This window comes from Salvia hispanica, chromosome 1 (assembly GCF_023119035.1).
Source record: "Salvia hispanica cultivar TCC Black 2014 chromosome 1, UniMelb_Shisp_WGS_1.0, whole genome shotgun sequence".
Taxonomy (NCBI): domain Eukaryota; kingdom Viridiplantae; phylum Streptophyta; class Magnoliopsida; order Lamiales; family Lamiaceae; genus Salvia; species Salvia hispanica.
The window spans coordinates 15,536,520-15,557,006 of NC_062965.1; the positions used below are offsets into that span (position 1 = coordinate 15,536,520).

A 20,487-nucleotide genomic window follows, 5' to 3' on the forward strand; every position below is an offset into this window, starting at 1 on the left:
TCCCACCCCCCCTCCTCAACGTCGTTGCGTCCTCCTCTTCATGCACTTGGAGATCAAACTATTTTTTGCGACTCTATATTCAGAATCAAGAGAAAGAGCGATAGATTGGCCTGATAATTTTGTGTCCCTCTTCCTTGACCACCATCCGACTGAAACAAGTTGGAGGCAAAGGCTCCAAAGCTAGAGTCACATTTGTTTGCAAATTAGGGCTATGACCTTTTATTTTTTTAAAATGCAATTAAAATGGATAGGGTTGGTTGAAATTCGGATTGGGCCGGGTTCGACCCGTGATCACTGGCCCGCGCATGCATATGCGTGTAGCTCTATGTACATTTGGACATGCAAAATATCAACATAAATCATTCATTATCAATTGAAAGATTGGCTATTGCATGCGGGTGACAATAAATTACAATGAAATATAAATTTCATAGAATCTTAGTCGGTACGATCTTAATTAATAATCATTAATAACGCATGTACATAGGGAGCATATTAAATAATGTCATGTACGTATATAATAAGATTGTAACAGGGAGGAGTAACCCTTATTTATTGGAAACTTTAAATAATATGGTCCCATCATAGATAACTTTGGTTTGAGCAAACTAGGTCCCCAATGGTTGTAGAGGGTATGTAGGGCTTTAGAGAAATTCCATCATAATTAATACTGATACTCTGTATTTTTCATGTGCAGGTAATGGTAGTATGTGATTAATCTAAAATTATTTTTTTTCAATAAATATGCCTTTCTACATCGGCCTGTCATGGGAATTGATTGCTACATTTAGGAAAATTACATTTTCTGTCCTTGAACATGTCTTCCCTGTCACATTTCGGTTTTATTGTATATTATTATATATTGTCCTCGGAACTCTGACTGTTTAATTCTCTCAATTTTTCATATATTCATTAGACTGTTTTTGTTAATCAAATCTTAGAAAATACTATGTTATAAATGTGCGTAGTTATAGTGATGGACGTAGAAAAAAAATAGTGATAGGACCTCAATAATTTGATGATCTTGTACACATCTAGTATTTGTTACTTACTAAAGATATTTCTTGGAAATTTACACAAATAAAATAAAAATAATTAGTAGGGGATTAAGTTCCCAGTGCCTCCTTGCTAGTTTATTCCGGTCCGGTTATGGTTAATCGATCAAATTCCTATATCCAAACAATGCCGGTTTAGTCGAAGATAAAATTAAAGAAAATAGAAAATGGGAGGTCTTTGTACGCATGCATGAATCCTAAATTTATATTTTATTCTTTTCAAAATTTTGAATAAACTTTGTTTCAACGTCGTTTTTAGTATCACATGATTCATATCATGCCACATTGCCATGCTATATTTCTTATGACTTATGTGCATTGAAATTTGAACTTTAGGTAATAAGTGAGAGGGACCGATAGTGAAAGAGAGAGTGAAGAGTAGACATTGAGCGTGTGAGAAGGTAGTGTGATGTTTAGCCATGCATGGAAAGACTTACTCCTCACATATATATACAAAATTAGTTTAATAATGACATGTGAGTGAAATGCGTTAGTATTTACTCCCTTCGTCCCGCTTTAGGAGTCCCGGTTGAGTCGGGCACACATTTTAAGAAAAAAGTGTTTGAGTGTGTAATAAATAAATATTGTAGTGGATGTTGAGACTCACTATTAATTGAGTGTCCATTGAATAAATGTTATAGTGGTTATTGTGACCCACTTTTAACATTTTTTTTATTAGTTGTAGTGGATGTTGGGATCCACTTTTAACACTCTGTAGGTATTTTTTATTAATTTATCTCAACCAGGACTCTTAAAGCGGGACGCCCAAAATTGATCAACCGGGATTCCTAAAATGGGACGAAGGGAGTAACATTTATAGTAAATGCGAAATGAGATTCTTGTTGGCGGATAATCATAAATGTAAAAACATGACTATTATTGTCTGATGAATAGAGTATTAAATACTTCCTTTGTCCCGTCATAAACAAGACATTTCGTTTAGGTATGAGATTTATAAAAAAAATGATGTTTAGAGAGTTAAGTAGAAACAATAAAGTAATTGAGCGAATAGAGAATAAAGAGAATAAAGTGAGAAATGAAGTAGAATAAGATAAAGTAATCAATTTTGCCAAAAGAAGGAAACAACTCACATTATGCGAGACGGTAGTTTTATTTAAAGTTTTAATTATATTTAAATTTATATTTCACCCGATTTATATAAGAATGGGATACGGGGCATTATGACAATAAGATGTTACATATTCTGGAATTTACCATTCCTAGAAACCTATCAGAGGGTAAAAGTACAATATCAAATCTTCATTGATAAGGCAAAGTGCAGAGCAAAGGTCAACGAATATCAATTGATAAGACTAATTTCAACAACCGATCGCCCATAGTTAAAGAATTGTACAGTATAAGTTTTTTTTTTTTTACCATGAGATTTAAATGCAAATCGTCTTCAATGCAGGGTAAAATAGATTAATAATATTTGATCGTTTAGACACCATAAATCTCATGTTGCAATGATATAAATATAATAAAAAAAATGATATAAATATAATTATTTTTTTATACAATGATACTTTGTGTGGTCATATTGTATATATTTGAATAATGTTTGATTTGTAGTTAACTAATATAAGAGTTTATTTATTTGAACTGTCACCCATGTAATTATATATATAAAATATACACGTGAACGTGCGTACGTGAGTATATTTTTTGTCTAAAGTATATACTATTCAATATTTTTATTACTATATTTTTAGGCAATCTAATTTGGAGAAAATGGTAGTTCTTGGTTGGTTTTCTATGTATCATGATGTGAAGGAATTTATCTCATCGAATAAGTTGTTATCATTTTTCCAGATTTGAAACAAGAAGAATTTGCCAGTAAAAGGTGGTTGTTAAATTCTAACGTAATTAGATATGTTGATAGGAATGTTATCTTAACTCTCGTAGACCAAACTATTATCGTCTTGATTTGTGAAATTGATTATTAATTGGCAACATGAGAAAGGTATGCTACATTAAATTTAGTTTTCCATTTTCCCACCGTCACATTTTTTGAAAATTGATTTATAAAATAGTGTTTCTTTCTGTCTACGAAACAATTTCCATTAACATTTTAGGATATTTGCATTTTAAAATCTCATTTATTTATCTTTTCCACCATATATAAGTAGACCACACACTCCACAAATCATTAATTACACGCTCATTTATTTTAAAATTAATATTAATATTAATATTAATATTATATAAAAGCGAGACTCAAATTTCACCAATTTTTGTGTTACTTTAAATCATGGACGAATAGAGTTCTATATTAAAAACTCAAGTATATATGTTATAAGTATATATTATCGATCAATGTTTATTATTAGTTTTTTTTTTTTTTTTTCATTGCCACATATATAATTTGCTAATCAATTAGTTGAGTATGTATTGAATTGGCGTGATTTTTGTTGTTAGCATAATTTGTTTAATTGATTAGTGACTGTCGTTCAATAACTATATAGACTCACACGCAAGTGATTTACCATTCAATTAAAATTTATTGATTTCTAAATCATCCATGTGATAATGTAATTGGGATCCCTATTATCAGTAGGTAGCTAATCATAAGCTACATTATTAATAATTTAATAAAAGGTTGATCTATGCTCAAAACAATGAATTAAGGTATTTAAATTTCATAATTTAGATATTGGCTTGCTATTATAAATAGAGGGTAGCACAAAATATTTTTTTCCATGCCAGCCATTTTATAACAAATGTCAAATTATAGGTAGAAATGACATTGAGGATTAAATCGGAGGATAGCAAACAAATGTATATTTTCAAATTATCTAGCGGCCGGATTTTTTGTTTTGGTGGTTCTATAATCTATATATCCATAATATATTTTATTTTCTTCATAGTCCCTTATTTATTCAATTAATAAATATACTACTTAACTTTTAAAATCCTTAGTATATTGGTTAATGCCCGAGACAATTGAGTCAACAGTGTCACGACTAAAATCACTTATATATCTATATAGAATAGAGTTGATTCAAACATATTTTTTATTAAATCTAATTAAATAAGGAATTTACAGGTTATCACAAATATTTCATAATATGGGCAACGGTATTTATTTTCCAAAAGTTTTTTAAATTTTGTTATCTTGCCAGTAGTTGTGCGGTTGGATTGGGATTCAGTGGCGTAATTGTGGTCGGTCTGGAGAAATGTTTTTTTTTTAATGTGAGTTTGAGTTTGAGTCTATTGATTTTGACACAGTTTACCATTTCGACCCGTTCCTAAAAATTTAATACATTTCACTTTTTACTATTTTGGTAATGCACCTCATATTCCACTAGCTCATTCCTACTCACATTTTATTATAAAATTACTTCAAATTTTTTGAATACACTTTATTTTACATTTCTTAAAATTCGTGTAAGATCAAATAGTGTCAAAATTTGGGGGACGAAGGTAATAGTGAATAATGATTTATATTAATCCTATCAAAATATGCACTCAAATTAAAACTCTTAGTACAGGTAAGTATTGTATATATATATATATATGTGTGTGCATCGAATGCAGTGCAAAATAATTATTTTTATTGATTATACCTTCATCTCTATTCATTCATTATCAATATTTTTATATAAAATGAATATGGTATAAAAAAATGATATATAGAAGTAATTTTAAGTGGAAATGAATAGGTAAATTGAATGAAAAACGTTGGAGAGCAAAACAGGAAAAACAAAAATGGCGGACTATGTTATAAAAATGGAAAATAATTATTTTTTGTTGACGGACTATTAATATTAAAATATACTATAGTATGGTTGGTTTGACATAGGGATGATAAGATAAGTCAAGATAAGTACATAGACTTTTCGAGATAAGAATATATGAAGATAAAAATCGAGATAAGAGTTGAGATAAGAATCGAGATAAGAAGATAAAAATTGAGTATTATTTTTATCTCATTGATTAGAAAAAAAAACTAGAAAAAATTAAAGTGGAGTGTTTGAAAAAAAAAGGTTATTAATTAGTAGTAGCAAGTAAATATCTCACAATTTTTGAAAATATAAGTTTTTGACTTTTTTCCATGAAACCTCTTCCTAAATCCTAAACTTTGAAGGTGTCAATTTCCCGCCAAAAAAGATTCCAGCAAAAACCAAATGACTGTGCTTAGTAAACATATTAGTAGTAAATAATATTAAGATAGACATGACAAAATTAATACGGTCAAATCTACACAGTGAAATGGCATCGTGTTGTTGAATAAATTTTATATAATTAATACTATAATTAAAAATAAAATAGATGTCATCATTTAAAAATACTCCAAAAATTAGAAAAATCTAAAATTGTCCTAGCATCATCGTTTTCCTATCATTCTCTTCATAATAACATTCACGATGCATTTGATGAGTAAAAAAAAAAAAGATTTAATCTAATAAACAACATCAATTTGATTTGAGCATTTCCAAATATACATCTTTTTTATTTTTATTTTAACACTTATATATACTCACTTTGTGTTAACATGAGTACTAAGTGGACCAATGGCATACGGCTAACAACCACGCATATATTTTCTTTTTAGTTATACTAGTTTTTTTTAGTTTTTAGTTATATAAATTATATGTGCTTTAGTTATGTAGTCTGTTTAGTTTTGGTTTACTAAGTGGAGTATTTTTTAATTGTTTTGATTTTGAATTGATATATGTAATTTCCTTAGATATATTCTTGTTATTTTTAATTTTTTTACTAATTTTAGTTATATAGTCTTTTTAGGTTTTAGTTATATAGTTATTATATTCAATTTTGTAATTATATGGGCTTTAGTTATATAGTCCGCCTAGTTTTGGTTCACTGTTTTTTATTTGTTATGATTTTTGATACTATACTCTTATCATTATTATTGATTTATGTAATGTCCTTTCATAAAGCCATTTTAAATTGTTTTCATTTTTATTATTTTAAGTGTTAGCTATTTTTAAAATTATACTCCACTATTTTATTGTTTTATGTATATCCTTAAATATAAAAATTTCTAGCTATTTTGAACTGTGGTGATTTTAAATGGAGTAGTTATTTTGTGTAATATTTTGTCGTAAAATTTGTATTTCTAAATTTGCATCAAAGATCCTTCTGCTAGAAACTATAAATGATTTAATTCTCATTCAAGGTTGCATACCACGTTTATTCAGATATTTACGAGTTAATGGCCACTATATGCATTATATATTCTACCTCATTGATTAGGTCTTTAATAACAAAATAATCATTCATTTATTCCCACTTCTGACAAATGCACTAGATAAATTCTTCCCCTTTGGCTACTTACGTGGAGTTGAATTAAATTACTGGACTTTATATAAATTAATAAGTTTGTACATTTTCTTGTATCATTCCATCAGTACGGTGTACCTTATAACAAGTCATATCTACATCAAGTATACTGTACTAGTACATGTAAAAGTTCTTGGTTTACCTACATATTAAATTTTAAACCTACTCTTTCAATTTCAAGTATTTAATCTTCTCCAAAACTTATTTAGAGTAAAAAATTTAAAGATAAAAAAACAATATTGTTATTTGTTGGTCCGAAATAACCAACTTAATTTAGAGGGTTAGAGCTAGAAATTTCTAGTCCGATAAATTACAACCGGATTAGTCCGCAGCCGAGAAAGAGTGATTTGAAACCCAATGGGCTTACCTGGTGGGGTTGGACCTAGATGCAATTTCTGTCTATTGTTCCATTTGTTTGACATCTAATTCAACCCTTTATTGATGATTTTTATAATATAAATAACTACGCGGCCTTCAATTTTATATATATTTTCTAATTAAAATCATTTTTATATATTTGTATGTTTTACTTATCTTAAAATACTTAATTTGTGTGATCCATATTGCATGTTATTTTATGCGTACCAATTTGAACACTTAAAATACTGCATGATTCCTAAACTTTTACTACTTTAACGCATAATTGTAATGTTTTTGTTTTTTTATTTCTGAATTAAAATCAAGCTTGTTGATATTTTGTATGTACTCGTTTTATTTATCTAAAATATTTATTTATAGTTGTAACTATATTTTAGTGTATGCTCTGATAATTAACCTCAATTCGGAGCTAGTAAAATCCATATAATTAATTTTTACAAAACATTTTATAATCAATTCACATAGTTGCCATGTATTGATAAGACCTAATTTTTCTTCATGGTAGGACGATATAATTGCTTCGGCCACCACCCCCGATCAACAAAATTAATTTTGGTAGAAGAAGACGTCAAACAACGTGTTTTGAGATTTGGAGTACATTTCTAAAATTGCAATTTTACTCTGGCTAAGTACAAAAATACTGTGTTGTTTACTTCTACTAATTTCACTCCATCCATACAGTTTGTACTACTAAGCTATCACCATCGACTGAGACTATAATCAAATACTACTAATATTTTGATTATTAGATCTAATTATCTAAGAATGGATGGATCTTATTTATCATATATTATCAACTCTAAGTTACAATATCATCACGAGGGCATTTTTGTGCAATTAATCTTCAAATTTGGGCAGGCTAACGATGACATACGTTATATGTATCATAATTTATAAGATCAAATTAAATACTCCTTTAAAATATCATCATTTCTTTGGCCACACTAGTGAATCATCATATCATCAAGGCAACAATACAATATCAACAATTCTATATCACAATATCTTAAACGCAACATCACAATTTCATTAATCGCATTATCATCAACATAACAATACAATATCGCAATACCATCAACACATCATATTAATAATAGATATTGTGTCAGATGTTTATTGATTTATATTAAAGAAACATCTATATAATGATCACGAAAATTTCTTCATATGCATCTATGCAATTGATATTCCGCTAAAATCCTCATAAATTACTTTAATTCGATATGTTTTTGTGAAAAAATAAATTAAATCAATAAATCTATGTAAAATTTAAAATATTTATGAGTGAGAAATTAGTTTCCATAATGATTTTATGATCATATACTAAAACAGAATAGAGGCTATATAAATCCTATGCTAAAATAACATACTTATTCAGTAAATTGTAGTATTATTTTCAATTTGACACAAAACATTAATCTTTCCCATATTAATTATTTATCATATTCATAGCATTGATCATATATCTTGTGTATAAATTATTGTCGTATCTAGAATTTCATCATCCTTATAGTCCTTACAAATTAATAATGGTTATAAAGAACTAACTACCCTCTCAATTTGGCATCAAAGGGTAGAACAAGTTTTTATTGAATTCACATTGTACTACTTAATATAGTTAGATACATCAGATATATATTTATTGTTAATACTAATTCGATGCATAAGAAATAATTAAGCATTTGTGTTACTGGTGCGTCATCAATAAATTGTAAATGTCTCACTAAAGGCAATGCACACCCTCGCATTAATTATGAAAGTGCCTTTACAATACTATTTCCGGCTGTGTGACATTAAAAAAATATCAGTATATATAATCCGAGACATATATTAATTTTGTCTTAATATTATGATGTGATAACTCGATCGACATATATATCATACGCCAATTGCATATTGACATACTGATTAATTCTTTTGCTATTTGAAGTTTTAGAAAAATGATTTTTAGAAGAAATTAAATAAACCGATGTATTTAAGTAATTGATGGGAGATGTCGAGTGAGCCACAAAAATTAATTAGGATCATTAATTAAATAATGACAAATTTATTATCATATTCTTTTCCCACTATAATATACTACTTAAAAGTGTTGGGGCATTTAATTACACCACAATTTGACAACCCAACTGCACAACATTGCATTGGACTTTACAAACTTTATTATACCCCAGTTGAAAGCTACTCTTTGTTTGTACTCTAGCGTAATTAACTATTTCAGAACATACATATAGAAAAGTTTCGATTTTAAAAAAAATATTTGAAAAAATGCTAAAGTTTTTTAAATTGTAATTTTTGGATACCTAACATTTGAATAATGTAATAAAAATATTTCGCAAAGACTTAATTTTCCTTATGAATAAGTTTTCACTAAATCTACACGAGACTAGATTTAGTGCATTTAACAAAATATAATTGAAGTTCACAAAAACTAAATGAGACTAGTTTACGTGCCCAATAATGACCCACTAAAAGTCTTATTTGCTTTTAAAAAAAAATTATTTACATCTTCAAAAAAATTCATTTGCTTTAAAAACGAGTATAGACTTGATTCATGAAAATGTATCTATATTTAGTCATTTATCCTAGATTCGAGCTACTTGATGAGCCAATTTCATTCAATAAATAGTTACTAATTAATTCATATGCTATAATTATCACAAGATGATGAGATATTAAAGCCCAAAATGTATCAAATGATATCTTCAGAAGCCCATCTTGCCTAACCCATGATTGCATATTTGATTTCAATCCAGACAAAATAAAGCCATTTATCTAAGCAATAAATTAGAACTGTGATTAAAGAAGGGAGGGCAAAGTCGAATATTTATCATTAATTATGTATTCAAGTAGTGGATTGTTTAGTTGTTAGTGTACGAATTTAATTTACTAAATAATATGGTCCCCAAAAATTTTAGAATCTGAATATCTGCCTATTTCAAAATGCTGGACATATACTAACTGTAACTTTTTTTAAGAACTTACATTGTACCGATGGAAAAAAAAAAAAAACCTTAGGGAACTTAAATTGAACACAATGTGAAAATATTTTCTCCAATTAACAATAAGCTTAAGGAAAGAGAATATACACATATTGAAAAGTTCTGATTTCGAAAGCTTATAATATCTGAGAGTATATACTATATGGTTACAAATTGGGTTTGCTAAATTAAAAATATAATTCCTTTCGAGTATTTTGCAAATCTTGAAAGTATTATTCGGTTGTGAATTCGAGAATCTTCCTAAGAAAATTCAAACCTCAAATCTGAAATTGTGATCCTCCAATATTTAGCCCAGCCCATGCCACCATGAGCGATGTAGCTTGGGGCCAAGCCTAGTCCAGGCTACGATGGTCAATCAGCTTGGGCCAGGCCTATACCAAAGCGGGCATTGCTGGGCTGAGTTTCTTCTAAATTCGAACCAAGCTCAAACCCACTTAGTAAGTGTTAAACTGGGTTGTACAAAAAATAAATTTCATTTTTTTTTTAATTTTGTCATTAATTTTAAAATTTTTTGATTAAATACTCTTCTTATCCACGATTTAATGAATCATTTTGTTATCTTGATATATTCCCGATTTGGAGATTTATTTACTTTTTTCCACTTTTAGTATGATAAAAAAGTATTGAATTAACAATTATACTCCCTCAATCCACAAAATAATGTTCATGTTTGAATCGGCACTGGTTGGTTTTAAGAAACGTGAAGAATAGTGAGTGAAAAAAATTAGTGGAATTAGGTATCATATTTATAATAGGGATATTGGCATCTAATATCATGAAACTTTCAAAAAGTTGGATTTTTCCCACGAACTTTAAAATTGACAAATAATATTACGAACTTTAACCCGGGTTTGTTTTTTCCCATGAATATAAAAATTCATGTTATTTTAATAGAATGAAGAACAATTTTGGAGGGTGTGCTTCAAGAAAAACTATCTTCAAAGATTGAAAAACTTGAAGCTCTCAAAATTGTTGTCGAGAAATTACAAAAAAAAAAAAAAAACCGTATCATAATATTATTTGTGGGAATTTTTTCATTTGTGGAAAAAACAAATTCAGAATAAAGTTCGTGATATTATTTGTCAATTTTAAAGTTCATGGAAAAACCCAACTTTTTGAAAGTTTCATTATATTAGATGCCAATATCCCTTTATAATTAGTTTTATAATAGAATGTGAGTGTAATGAATTAGTGGAAAGTGATGTCTATTTAACAAAAAAAGAAAAATAAAAACAAAGTTGACAACATTTCATGGACGGACCGAAATGACAAAACTGGACAATATTTTACGAAAACTATTTGAATTTTTTATAATAGAATTTGGTCAATATACGATTGAATTTACGTAATCAAAAAATTAGATTTACGTAATAGTGAGATTGAATATACTTCATTAGAATGACAGTTGACAGGGATACAAATGCTAACATGTTACTCACTAGTCATTACGTTCCCTCGTAGTTGAGGCAAAACGTTTCCAAGATGTAAATGTGAACAACTCGCGAGAACTACTAAAAAAACTTATAAAAACAACATAATTTTGTAAATTTTCACCCCACAAAAATCAAAATCATCACCAATCTCAATATGTGACACCATTCAAATCTGCATAATTACCTAAACAAGTGAGCCTAGTACTTAAATTTGGAATTGCAAAAAGAGGTTGCATTCTGAGCATCAATATCTACAGAGATGACACACGTGCTATAAGTGGTGGCCGTTATCTTAAACAAGTTGAGCACCTTCGCTCTCCCGTGGAGCGTGGTGGACGACGTAAAATTGAAGCGTCGCGCCACCAAATCCTCCATAAACCCGGGGTTCGCCACCACGCGGTCCCCGTCCACAAATAAATCCGTGCGGATGTCGTGACTCCCGCGCGCCGGGATGGTGTCCTCTTGCACGGGCGCTTCCGCCACTGGCAAGCCGCGGTAGCTCACGAAGGCCGTCGTGTTCTCGTACCTGAAGCTCGCGTGGTTCGGGTTGTTCACGGTCACGAGCATCCCCAGCGTGACATTGATTTCGAAATCGGAGCCGAAAGATAGGTGTTCTAGTGTGGCTTGCTGCATTGTGATTTTGGGGTTTTTGGGTTTTAGAACTGCAAACCATAGGATTAAGGCCGTCACTATAAGGCTTACTATCACAACTATTGTTACAATACCACATATTTTTAAGGATCTTGGGATTCTCATTGTCTTTTTTTTTTTTTTTGTAGAGGAAGTTGATCAATGTTGTGATGTTATTGTATTTGTAAAGTACCTTTTTGGTTTGTTGAAGAAAAGGCCAAAAAGAGATGGTTTAATTTGGGGATGGTTACTATGTAGTCTCTATCATAATTTGAGAAAGACAAGTGTTCAGTGTTCATTACAATGGGGCATGTATTTTATTATGGCAAGACGGTCAAAATTATGCCAGATAAATTCTATATTTTGTGTAATACCATTTCTCGAGAAAAATCTACGTATTTGAGATAGTTAGGTGTTATGAATTCTTGTCGTCATCTAATGATATATTGATATATACTGAAAAATACAAATAACATATCATTCTATAATTGAGATTGTGTGTTATAGTACTAACTTCATTGGATTTAGTGGAGAAGTAATCAAGTGTAATTTCCACCTCTTAATCTATATTTTGTGCAACTATCTATCAAATTGTTACATAACACAAACTAGAAATTGCAAATTTTATGAATTAAACATTACATTCATACCAGATGAAGGCCTAAGAAAACCAGATAAATAAACTAATGATTCAGGTTTGTTACCTAATATACATCCAATTCCCACAATCTGCATCACCACAAAACACCAACTATCTTACTCTTTACAATGCCCTCCTCACCCGAACCAATAGAAGTTTCTCGTATTTTATCGCGTTACATACCTTGTTCGTCTACCAATTCCTGCCCCTTCGCTATATGCAATTCAGCCGGCTAAACATGGGAGATTTTCCTACAGCTTTTTCTACTCGTTGTGAAGTCTCTTCATCTGCGTGGGGACGTTCTTCCAAGTACAAACGAAGGAATTTCAAAAGGCTATATAATTAAGCATGGCCACTCTATCTATGATTTTATGCAACTTCAATATTTGTTGGTCCCCTGACAAATTTGGCACTCGACTTTGCTGCTGACCTTGAGGAGGAACCGGAAATAGAGTTTGCGGAGGAAGTTGACTTAGACTTCTTCCGTTTGTCCTTCTTCTTTTCCGAAGAGGCCATGTCTCTAAACATCTCGGACCCTGATTGTTGCCGCATAGACTCCCCAAAATCTGTTAAAAAACGGAAATGAGGACATACTAAATGCATAAGAGAACAATCAACGGAAGTAACTCAAGGTGAGGCATGCTAAAAATGTGACAATATAATTAACAGATGATATAAACTACACGGACTCGACAGACAAAGAGATGCACAACGAATGATACAACATAATTAACAGAAACAAAACATTCATCAAAATCGCATTTTTCTTGATAAAAAGAAGTGGTACTTCAGGTGTACTAGCACGGTGCAAACATGGAGCATGTGACCGATACGAAAAGTGGTCGTTTTCAAGCACACCTCCACCAATCTCCAAACCCCTCGTGACAGAAGATCCAAAAGCACCCCTGCTTTGAGGCAAAGAATCTTTCGAAACTGTGCCCTCTCATAATTCACAAATAATGTCCAAGAACAAGAAGTACAGGTGTACAACCAACACAAAGGACATATTTTCATTTATGCAGTCAATAATTTCATCCCCGTGACAATGCAATGACATAAGTCCAATTCCATTTAGCACATGGCACTATTACTACATAGACAACTCCCCCTTTTTAGCCCTTGACACACTTTGTACTAATCACTCAAAATGTTTTCCCACTTCTTTCAACAGCTGTCAACATTCTGCAATCATAGTATGCAGTTGACTCAATTATTACAAAAAACTTGATAGAAATTGAGGAAGAGCTTACCTTGAGAGGACCATGGAGAGAGTGCCGAGCCAGAGTTCCCGATCGATGTGGCTGCGAAATCCGGCCCTGTCTTGAATTCACTCATCTGCATTCAGTGAAATGAGATTGAGTTCCAAATTGAATTCATAATTTTTGTAAAAAGGGAAAAAAAACTCACCCAACTTGGTGCTGTTCCAGAGGAGCCATCCCAGCCAATATGTGCAACATGCTTAACATCAGTTGGATATCCAATCTCTAATTCACGCTCCTTCACAACTGCAAACAATTATCCAAACACTTGGGAAAAAATTTTATGCAGTAAAGAATGTAATTAAGATCTGACTAAAGAGGGAATCTACCGAAGAACTGAGAGATTGTGTATTTGAATCCTTTGTAGAGCCCTTTCATTGCTGTTGCTATTGCTACAACCAAACCACCAAAGCAAACACATTCAAGAGCTAATTGAGGTGTTTAAACTAAATGGGCTGAAAAAAGATAGCAACTTTAGCATTAAATTCAACGATTATACAACTACAACACAGCAATGCGGATGAAGCTGCAATATATTCTGGAAACAAGCATGCAAGATTGGATTTTTATTGTGCCCAAAATCCTAAAAGCAAGAATTGCAAGAGGGAGATGAAGAACTGAGGAATTGAAATAAGAAAAAGGCTAAAACTCACCTTTTTGAGCATGCAGGCGAAGCCAAATTGGACAAGCTGCAGTCTACTTGTAATAATTAAGGAATCATCAAATGAAAAAACAAGAAAATGTGGATTATTGCTTAAGACCTTGAAGTTTTGTGTGGGGTTTTGAGGGTAGAGAAAGAGAACAAGTGTATACGAAAGAGAGAGAAAATAAGAGCTGGAGAGCCACGAAAATCTTTCAGAGAGATGGTGAGGGCTGGATTTGAAGGCAGGAAAAACTCCAATAAAATGAAAATTAAAGAAAATAGTTTTAAAAAATTTAAAAACCAAGAGGTACGGAGTACATAAAAGTCAATCGATTCTGCTGAGTATTTAAATTTTTGGAAAATGGGAATTTAAAGAAATTCCAGTAGAATTAATGGGATTAAATGAGAGTGGAAGGAAGAACTGGAAACGTGTCTGAATCTGAGGTCAATTTCTGCTTTCCTGTCTCAAGAATCTCAAAAAAATCTCATTATTTATATTTGAAAGAAAAAATAAAATCTAGGCTGTTAATGTGAGGCTAGAAAATATACAAAAATAAAATAAATTATGGGGCTAATTTTATTGGACTCAGTTATTTTATAATTTTATTGAGTCATTGGCATTTTGGTTGGTTTTATTACGCTACTATTTTATACTAAATGTATTTTTTATGTAGAGAGACTAATAAATTAATTCTTTAAACAGCTATCGATATTAATTTTCTAATACTACTACTAATAAATTAATTTACAGGTTTTTTTATCCAAGTTAAACCAATTGACGATAGCTTTGGTCTAACTCTATTTTAAAATAGTATTGACTTTTTTTTTCAATTTTTCCTACCTCTTCCATTTTCATAGTTTTCAAGTAGGGGTGTGTATTCGGGTTTCGATTCGATTTGGCAAAAAACTGAACCGAACCCGAAAAACTGAATTTTCTTGAAAAACAACCCGAACCGAACCGAAAAACCGAAAATTGAACTAAAAAAAACCAAACTAAATCGAAAAACTGAAATTTTCAATAAAACCGAAAACCGAAAAATATATGGAGTATATATTAATATATATAATTTATTTTATTTTATATATACTAATATAATATAAAATTAATAGAATATATATAATACATATTCTATAACATATATTAAAAGAATATATATTATATATATGATATAATATATTTAAATTAATAGAATAAATATATATAATATTATATTTAATATATAATTCGGTTTTTTTTTCTGTCCGAACCGAACCGAAAAACCGAATTTTTTTATTTTTAAAACCGAACGAACCGAAAAACCGAAAAATCCGAACTGAATTTCAAAATTTTAGTTTGGTTCGGTTTGGATATTCGATTTTCGTTTTTTTTTTCTCACCCCTATTTTCAAGAATCTAAATTTATAAAAATTTTAAACGTTTTAATTAGACTATCAGATTTTCAACTTATATTTTTGTAATGTTCTTTTCTTGATTTGTAAAATCTCTTTTACTCTAGTCACTGGAAAAAGATACGTATTGACATGTTTGATAGGGGTGATAGCTCATCTAGGGGTGATGTAGTGTATAAATTAAAACATGACTTCCCACTGTTCCCAGCTCAAAAAGAAAAGCTCATGGTAATTATTATTATAAATAGCTTTAGTCTGTATATAGATGACTATTAGAAATAAATTAAAATTCACAAACTCTCTCCACTCTGGCTTCCAGCTTTGTAGAAAATGACTTTATCTATAGATAACACGAAATCATGGTTGTTAATTAGTACTAAATTCTTTTATATACCTTGAAGTGTGTAAAACCAATGACTGAATTATATTTAAATAATTGTTTTTAACTGATGATAAGTCAGTTTTAATCTAATAATAAAAGAGTTAATTTGGGACGAGTCTAGTGACTTTGACCCCCACTTTTATGTATATAATCTATGCACTATAAAAAATGAAATAATTCAAGAACACTCCTGAAAAGGTATATTTTTATCGTTAGTTAGGTAATGCTATTATTAAAATTAAGCAACACCTAGCTCAAGGAAAATAGAATATACTAGAAGTTACAAAAATGGTTCACGCAATACAAGTACTAAGTAAATATGTTATGTGCAGAAATATTGCAATAACTAATCGAAGAAAAAAAAAAGTACTATTAAGGTATTATTATAAATTTACTTAACCATGTGACGAGAGTTTTAATATACTTCTCCATGTATACAAATATACAAAGTGTAAATAACAGTTGCATTAGTATTTAATACAAAGTTACTTATGTTAGTAATAGAGAATTAGAGAATTATGTTAGTAGTAATAGAGAATTAAAATTAAATTACATACACAACAATAAAACTTATCATGAAAACAAACAACATTGCATTAAACATATAAAGTTGTTGTATCCACAATGAAATTAATTAATAAGATTCCAGAAAAATGAAAATTAAGTAGTAAAATTTATGCTACTCAATTTGATTCTCTCGTTGCACTCGTCCAACAAGGGAGATGCACTTTATTTGAAGATATATGTTAGTGCAATTAGTAATTAAATCAATTATTTTAATTATTAATAATGATGATAAGGATTAAGCTTTGAATGAAATTTATATAGGAAGAGGTTGCGTATGCATAGATGTAATTACAGTGTAATTTTGTACGAAACCATATGAAATAATTAAAAAGAATATCACAAAATGAAGAATTGTTGTAACCCACTAAAATATAAAAAGCAAAGCATATCACAACTGTCAGAAAATAACATGATGTTAGTATTTCATTAACTCATTATAATGGCCTCCCATTTTCAACCAAATCTTCAATTTATTGCAAGTTGCAAAATCTTTTATAATTGCCAGATATGTAGATTTTTTAGATATTCTCTATCATTATTTTAATGCTTTGTATTTCACATTATTATCATTGTTGCAACCACGTTATGGATGATGTGTTGCTTACAGTGCAGCACACATAAATTTCACATTGCTTGAAATAGCAAATTGTTGGTCACATTCAGACAGTTATCACTGATCCGAATCTTAACATAATTTTTTTAATTACCGGATTTCTGTCGTATGTTTTTAATTCAGAAAATAACAGAATCATAAATCAGACGTGTAGGAAAACAAGAATGGATCAAATCATAAATCTGTCATCATCCTTATCCAACTAATTCCAAGTCCTAAGATGATTACAAGCATAAAAAAACGCATATAGATGTCATATACTGAGTTTATTAACTCTGAAAAATATCCAAACGTAATCCCAAAATACGTTAAAATGTCACAAAAATAGCCAACTAATTCCGGCCAGGTTTGAGCGTTGGTTGGAAGTTGGGTGCAGTCGGTTTGTGGTTGATGTAGTATAATAACATGTACAGTCAGGGACTGTACCAGTTTGCCCTGACTGTACATGTCATTATACTACATCAACCACAAACTAAGGAGATATATAGAGCAATGGATAAACGCATAAATAGCCAAAAACTTTTTCAATCTCATCTTGGATACCGTTCGGTTGCCATGACTAATTATCATATGATAATCCATTTAGAATTAAGTTGCGAGAATATTTTATTTGAAACGGGTGGTTATGACTAATTATCAATGAGTATTCATCTAGAATTAACTTGTGAGATTCAATCTCATGAATTAAACACAGTACATATTTAACCCCGAGATATAATCTTACCAACCGAATAGCCCCTTAATATACAAATGGTAAGAATTGGACAAAACTAAACACATTGTCTACTATGAATCTCCGAGGAATCCTCGACGATTCATCTGAAACCGGTGATTAACCTCTTATACGTTCGTTGATCAGGCTTGAGCCCCAATTCCAACATCTCGTCGTGCAATCTCATGGCTATCCTCATTTCTTTCTCTTTACAGAGACCTCTAATCATGAGTGCAAAACTCTCACTATCCACTGTTTTGCATCTCTTCATATAATCGAACACCTTTATCGCCTCTTCAGTTCTCCTCCCTCTCAGCAACGCAGCGACAAGTATGTTATATGTGTCCGTTGCCAAAGTGCCCTGCAACTCCTTCAACTTATTATGCAGCAAAATCGCTCTATCGATCCGTCTGGTTGAGCAGTAATGTCTAACAAAAGAGCCACAGCACTGAGGATCAAGCAACCATTCTCGATCCAGAACCAACTCCAAAAGTTCCTCTGCCTCTCGCCACTGACGCTCTGCACATTGTTTACGGACATAGTTAGAAAGCTCTTTGGTTGGAGATATGGATGCGACGCCCCTTCTGATTATATCAACTAACAAGTTGCTGATTTGCAACGATGGATTCTGCTGGAAAAGAGCAATCACAAACTCATCATAACATCTTTTACTCAATACAATTTGCTTTCCCTTCATGATGTTGTACAAATCTATTGCATCCTCCACTCTACTTCCCTCACATAGCAACGCCATAAACATACACTCGTACGTAGCAAGCTCTAGTTCCATGTTATCAACGCAAGCCCTCTTGAAGAAGAGATCCATTGCGAACGTTTTCCCCACACCACAAAGCTTCTTGATGATCAAATCATAATCCGAAGCATGACCTTTCAAGATAAGCCCCTTCTCCACCATAAAAGACAAAACATTCTCAATCACTTCTCCATTGTTATACCTACAAGCACCATCTAAAATCGAGCTGTAAGTACTAAAACCCGGCTCGATTCCTTTACCAATACACTGATGCAGATAATCCAAAGCAGCTCCAAAATCCCCTCTTTTGCTATAACCATCAATTATCAAATCAAACATCTCACCACTACAAATTCCCACTTCCAAAATTCCACCAATCCTCTCAAATTTCCCATCTTTATAAAAAATCTTCGCAACAACAGACCACACACACTGGCTCCCTAAAACCCCATCTCTAACAATCGAAGCATAAAAACACCAAGCTAACCTCAATTCATTCTTCTCAACTAAAAGATTCAACAATCTACAACTAGCACCCACACTCAATCGAGCCCCATTCTTCCTAACCATCTGATAAAAATCCAAACTTTGGAAATACATTTCGTCGCTGCAATAACACTCTATCACAGAATTAAAAACATGGGATACATTCTGAAAATCAGCATTTCGGCGCGGCGGGAACAAAGCAACAATCTTTGCTGGTGGGCAATCTAGAACTATGGAATTCAAGATTGGCTTACCGAGTTCAGACAGTTCGGACCCGAATAGTATTCGGGTCAGCTCGGATCGGGCCCCAATGTCGGGCTTGAAGTCGAGATTTTTCCGCGCCCAGTTGAAGAAATCGAGACAGAGCTTTGGCTGAGCTCGGATTCTGTTCAAGATTTGGTGGAACAGAGATGGAGTGAAATGGGAAATTTGCAGGGGTTTGAGAAGTGAAGGCCATAGTTTGGGGTGTCTCTGTAAGAGAATTGTGGATGCTTGTGAAACTAATTGGGTTTGATTGATTTGTGTTCTCCATTTGGAACTCGAGTTTTCACTTCCAGATTTTAGGAATTTTGATATATTTGGGATTTGGGGAAGATTGTTTATACGCATTTTTGAGGATGCAGAACAAGTAGAAAAAGCAAGAAATATAATTTGTTAATGGGCCTATAAAATTGTTTGCAAGGCCTACACAAAGAAAGTGGGCTTTTTTTAAAACTGATGTAGTAATGTTACCTTCTTCTATCACAAAAATACCATACTAAGGTATGGCAATTTGTTAAAAATAAATTTTACAACTAATTAACTAGGTATAAATAATTGGAATTATATAAATTGTAGCCATCTTTCATATATTTTGATTTAGTGGCTACGGATATGATTTGTATATATTTCATATATTTTGACAAAATTTTAATGTGTTTGGAGAATTTATATTAAAATTAAATTAGTGTGCTCATAGAAAACTTTTCAAACTACGGAGTAGCAAATCTTTCGCTTCCCCAAATTGCAACAACAATTGTCCAAATCACTGCAACCAATAAATTTAGACACACCATTCACATAAGTAAATTTGGTGCGTGTGGAAACTATTGGGCAATACTGACATACTAAAATTGCCCCAATTAAGTTTAGAAAAAGATTGGCAGAAAAAAAAAATTTAGCAAGAGGTTGGATATTCATATCAAACAATAAAAGCATAGAGCTAGCTAACTGCTAAAGATCTGTTGAATTTCCCTTTATCA

The 20,487-nt window shown here is 31.2% G+C and overlaps 3 protein-coding genes across 5 annotated transcripts; all 3 read right to left on the reverse strand.

Moving 5' to 3' along the window:
- Positions 1-11,370: 11,370 nt before the first annotated feature.
- On the reverse strand, positions 11,371-11,805 carry LOC125188039. The gene has a single exon (XM_048084777.1). It carries the CDS (start codon positions 11,803-11,805, stop codon positions 11,371-11,373), a length of 435 nt encoding a protein of 144 aa, XP_047940734.1.
- Positions 11,806-12,401: 596 nt separating this feature from the next.
- Positions 12,402-14,691, reverse strand: LOC125204413 (CRIB domain-containing protein RIC10). Of its 3 annotated transcripts, XM_048103091.1 has the most exons (6): positions 14,355-14,691; positions 14,031-14,093; positions 13,850-13,947; positions 13,693-13,777; positions 12,873-13,008; positions 12,402-12,744 (listed from the first exon to the last, which is right to left on the reverse strand). In XM_048103091.1, the coding sequence occupies exons 2-6, from the start codon at positions 14,077-14,079 to the stop codon at positions 12,726-12,728; spliced, it is 387 nt and encodes a 128-aa protein (XP_047959048.1). In that variant the 5' UTR covers positions 14,080-14,093; positions 14,355-14,691; the 3' UTR covers positions 12,402-12,725. The 3 variants fall into 3 exon arrangements, with proteins under 3 accessions (XP_047959048.1, XP_047959041.1, XP_047959034.1); XM_048103084.1 differs by having other exon boundaries at positions 12,402-13,008; positions 14,031-14,156; positions 14,355-14,685; XM_048103077.1 differs by having other exon boundaries at positions 12,402-13,008; positions 14,355-14,681.
- A 3,226-nt stretch (positions 14,692-17,917) lies between these two features.
- On the reverse strand, positions 17,918-19,855 carry LOC125205849 (pentatricopeptide repeat-containing protein At4g21170). The gene has a single exon (XM_048105008.1). It carries the CDS (start codon positions 19,853-19,855, stop codon positions 18,110-18,112), a length of 1,746 nt encoding a protein of 581 aa, XP_047960965.1. The 3' UTR covers positions 17,918-18,109.
- Positions 19,856-20,487: the final 632 nt, after the last annotated feature.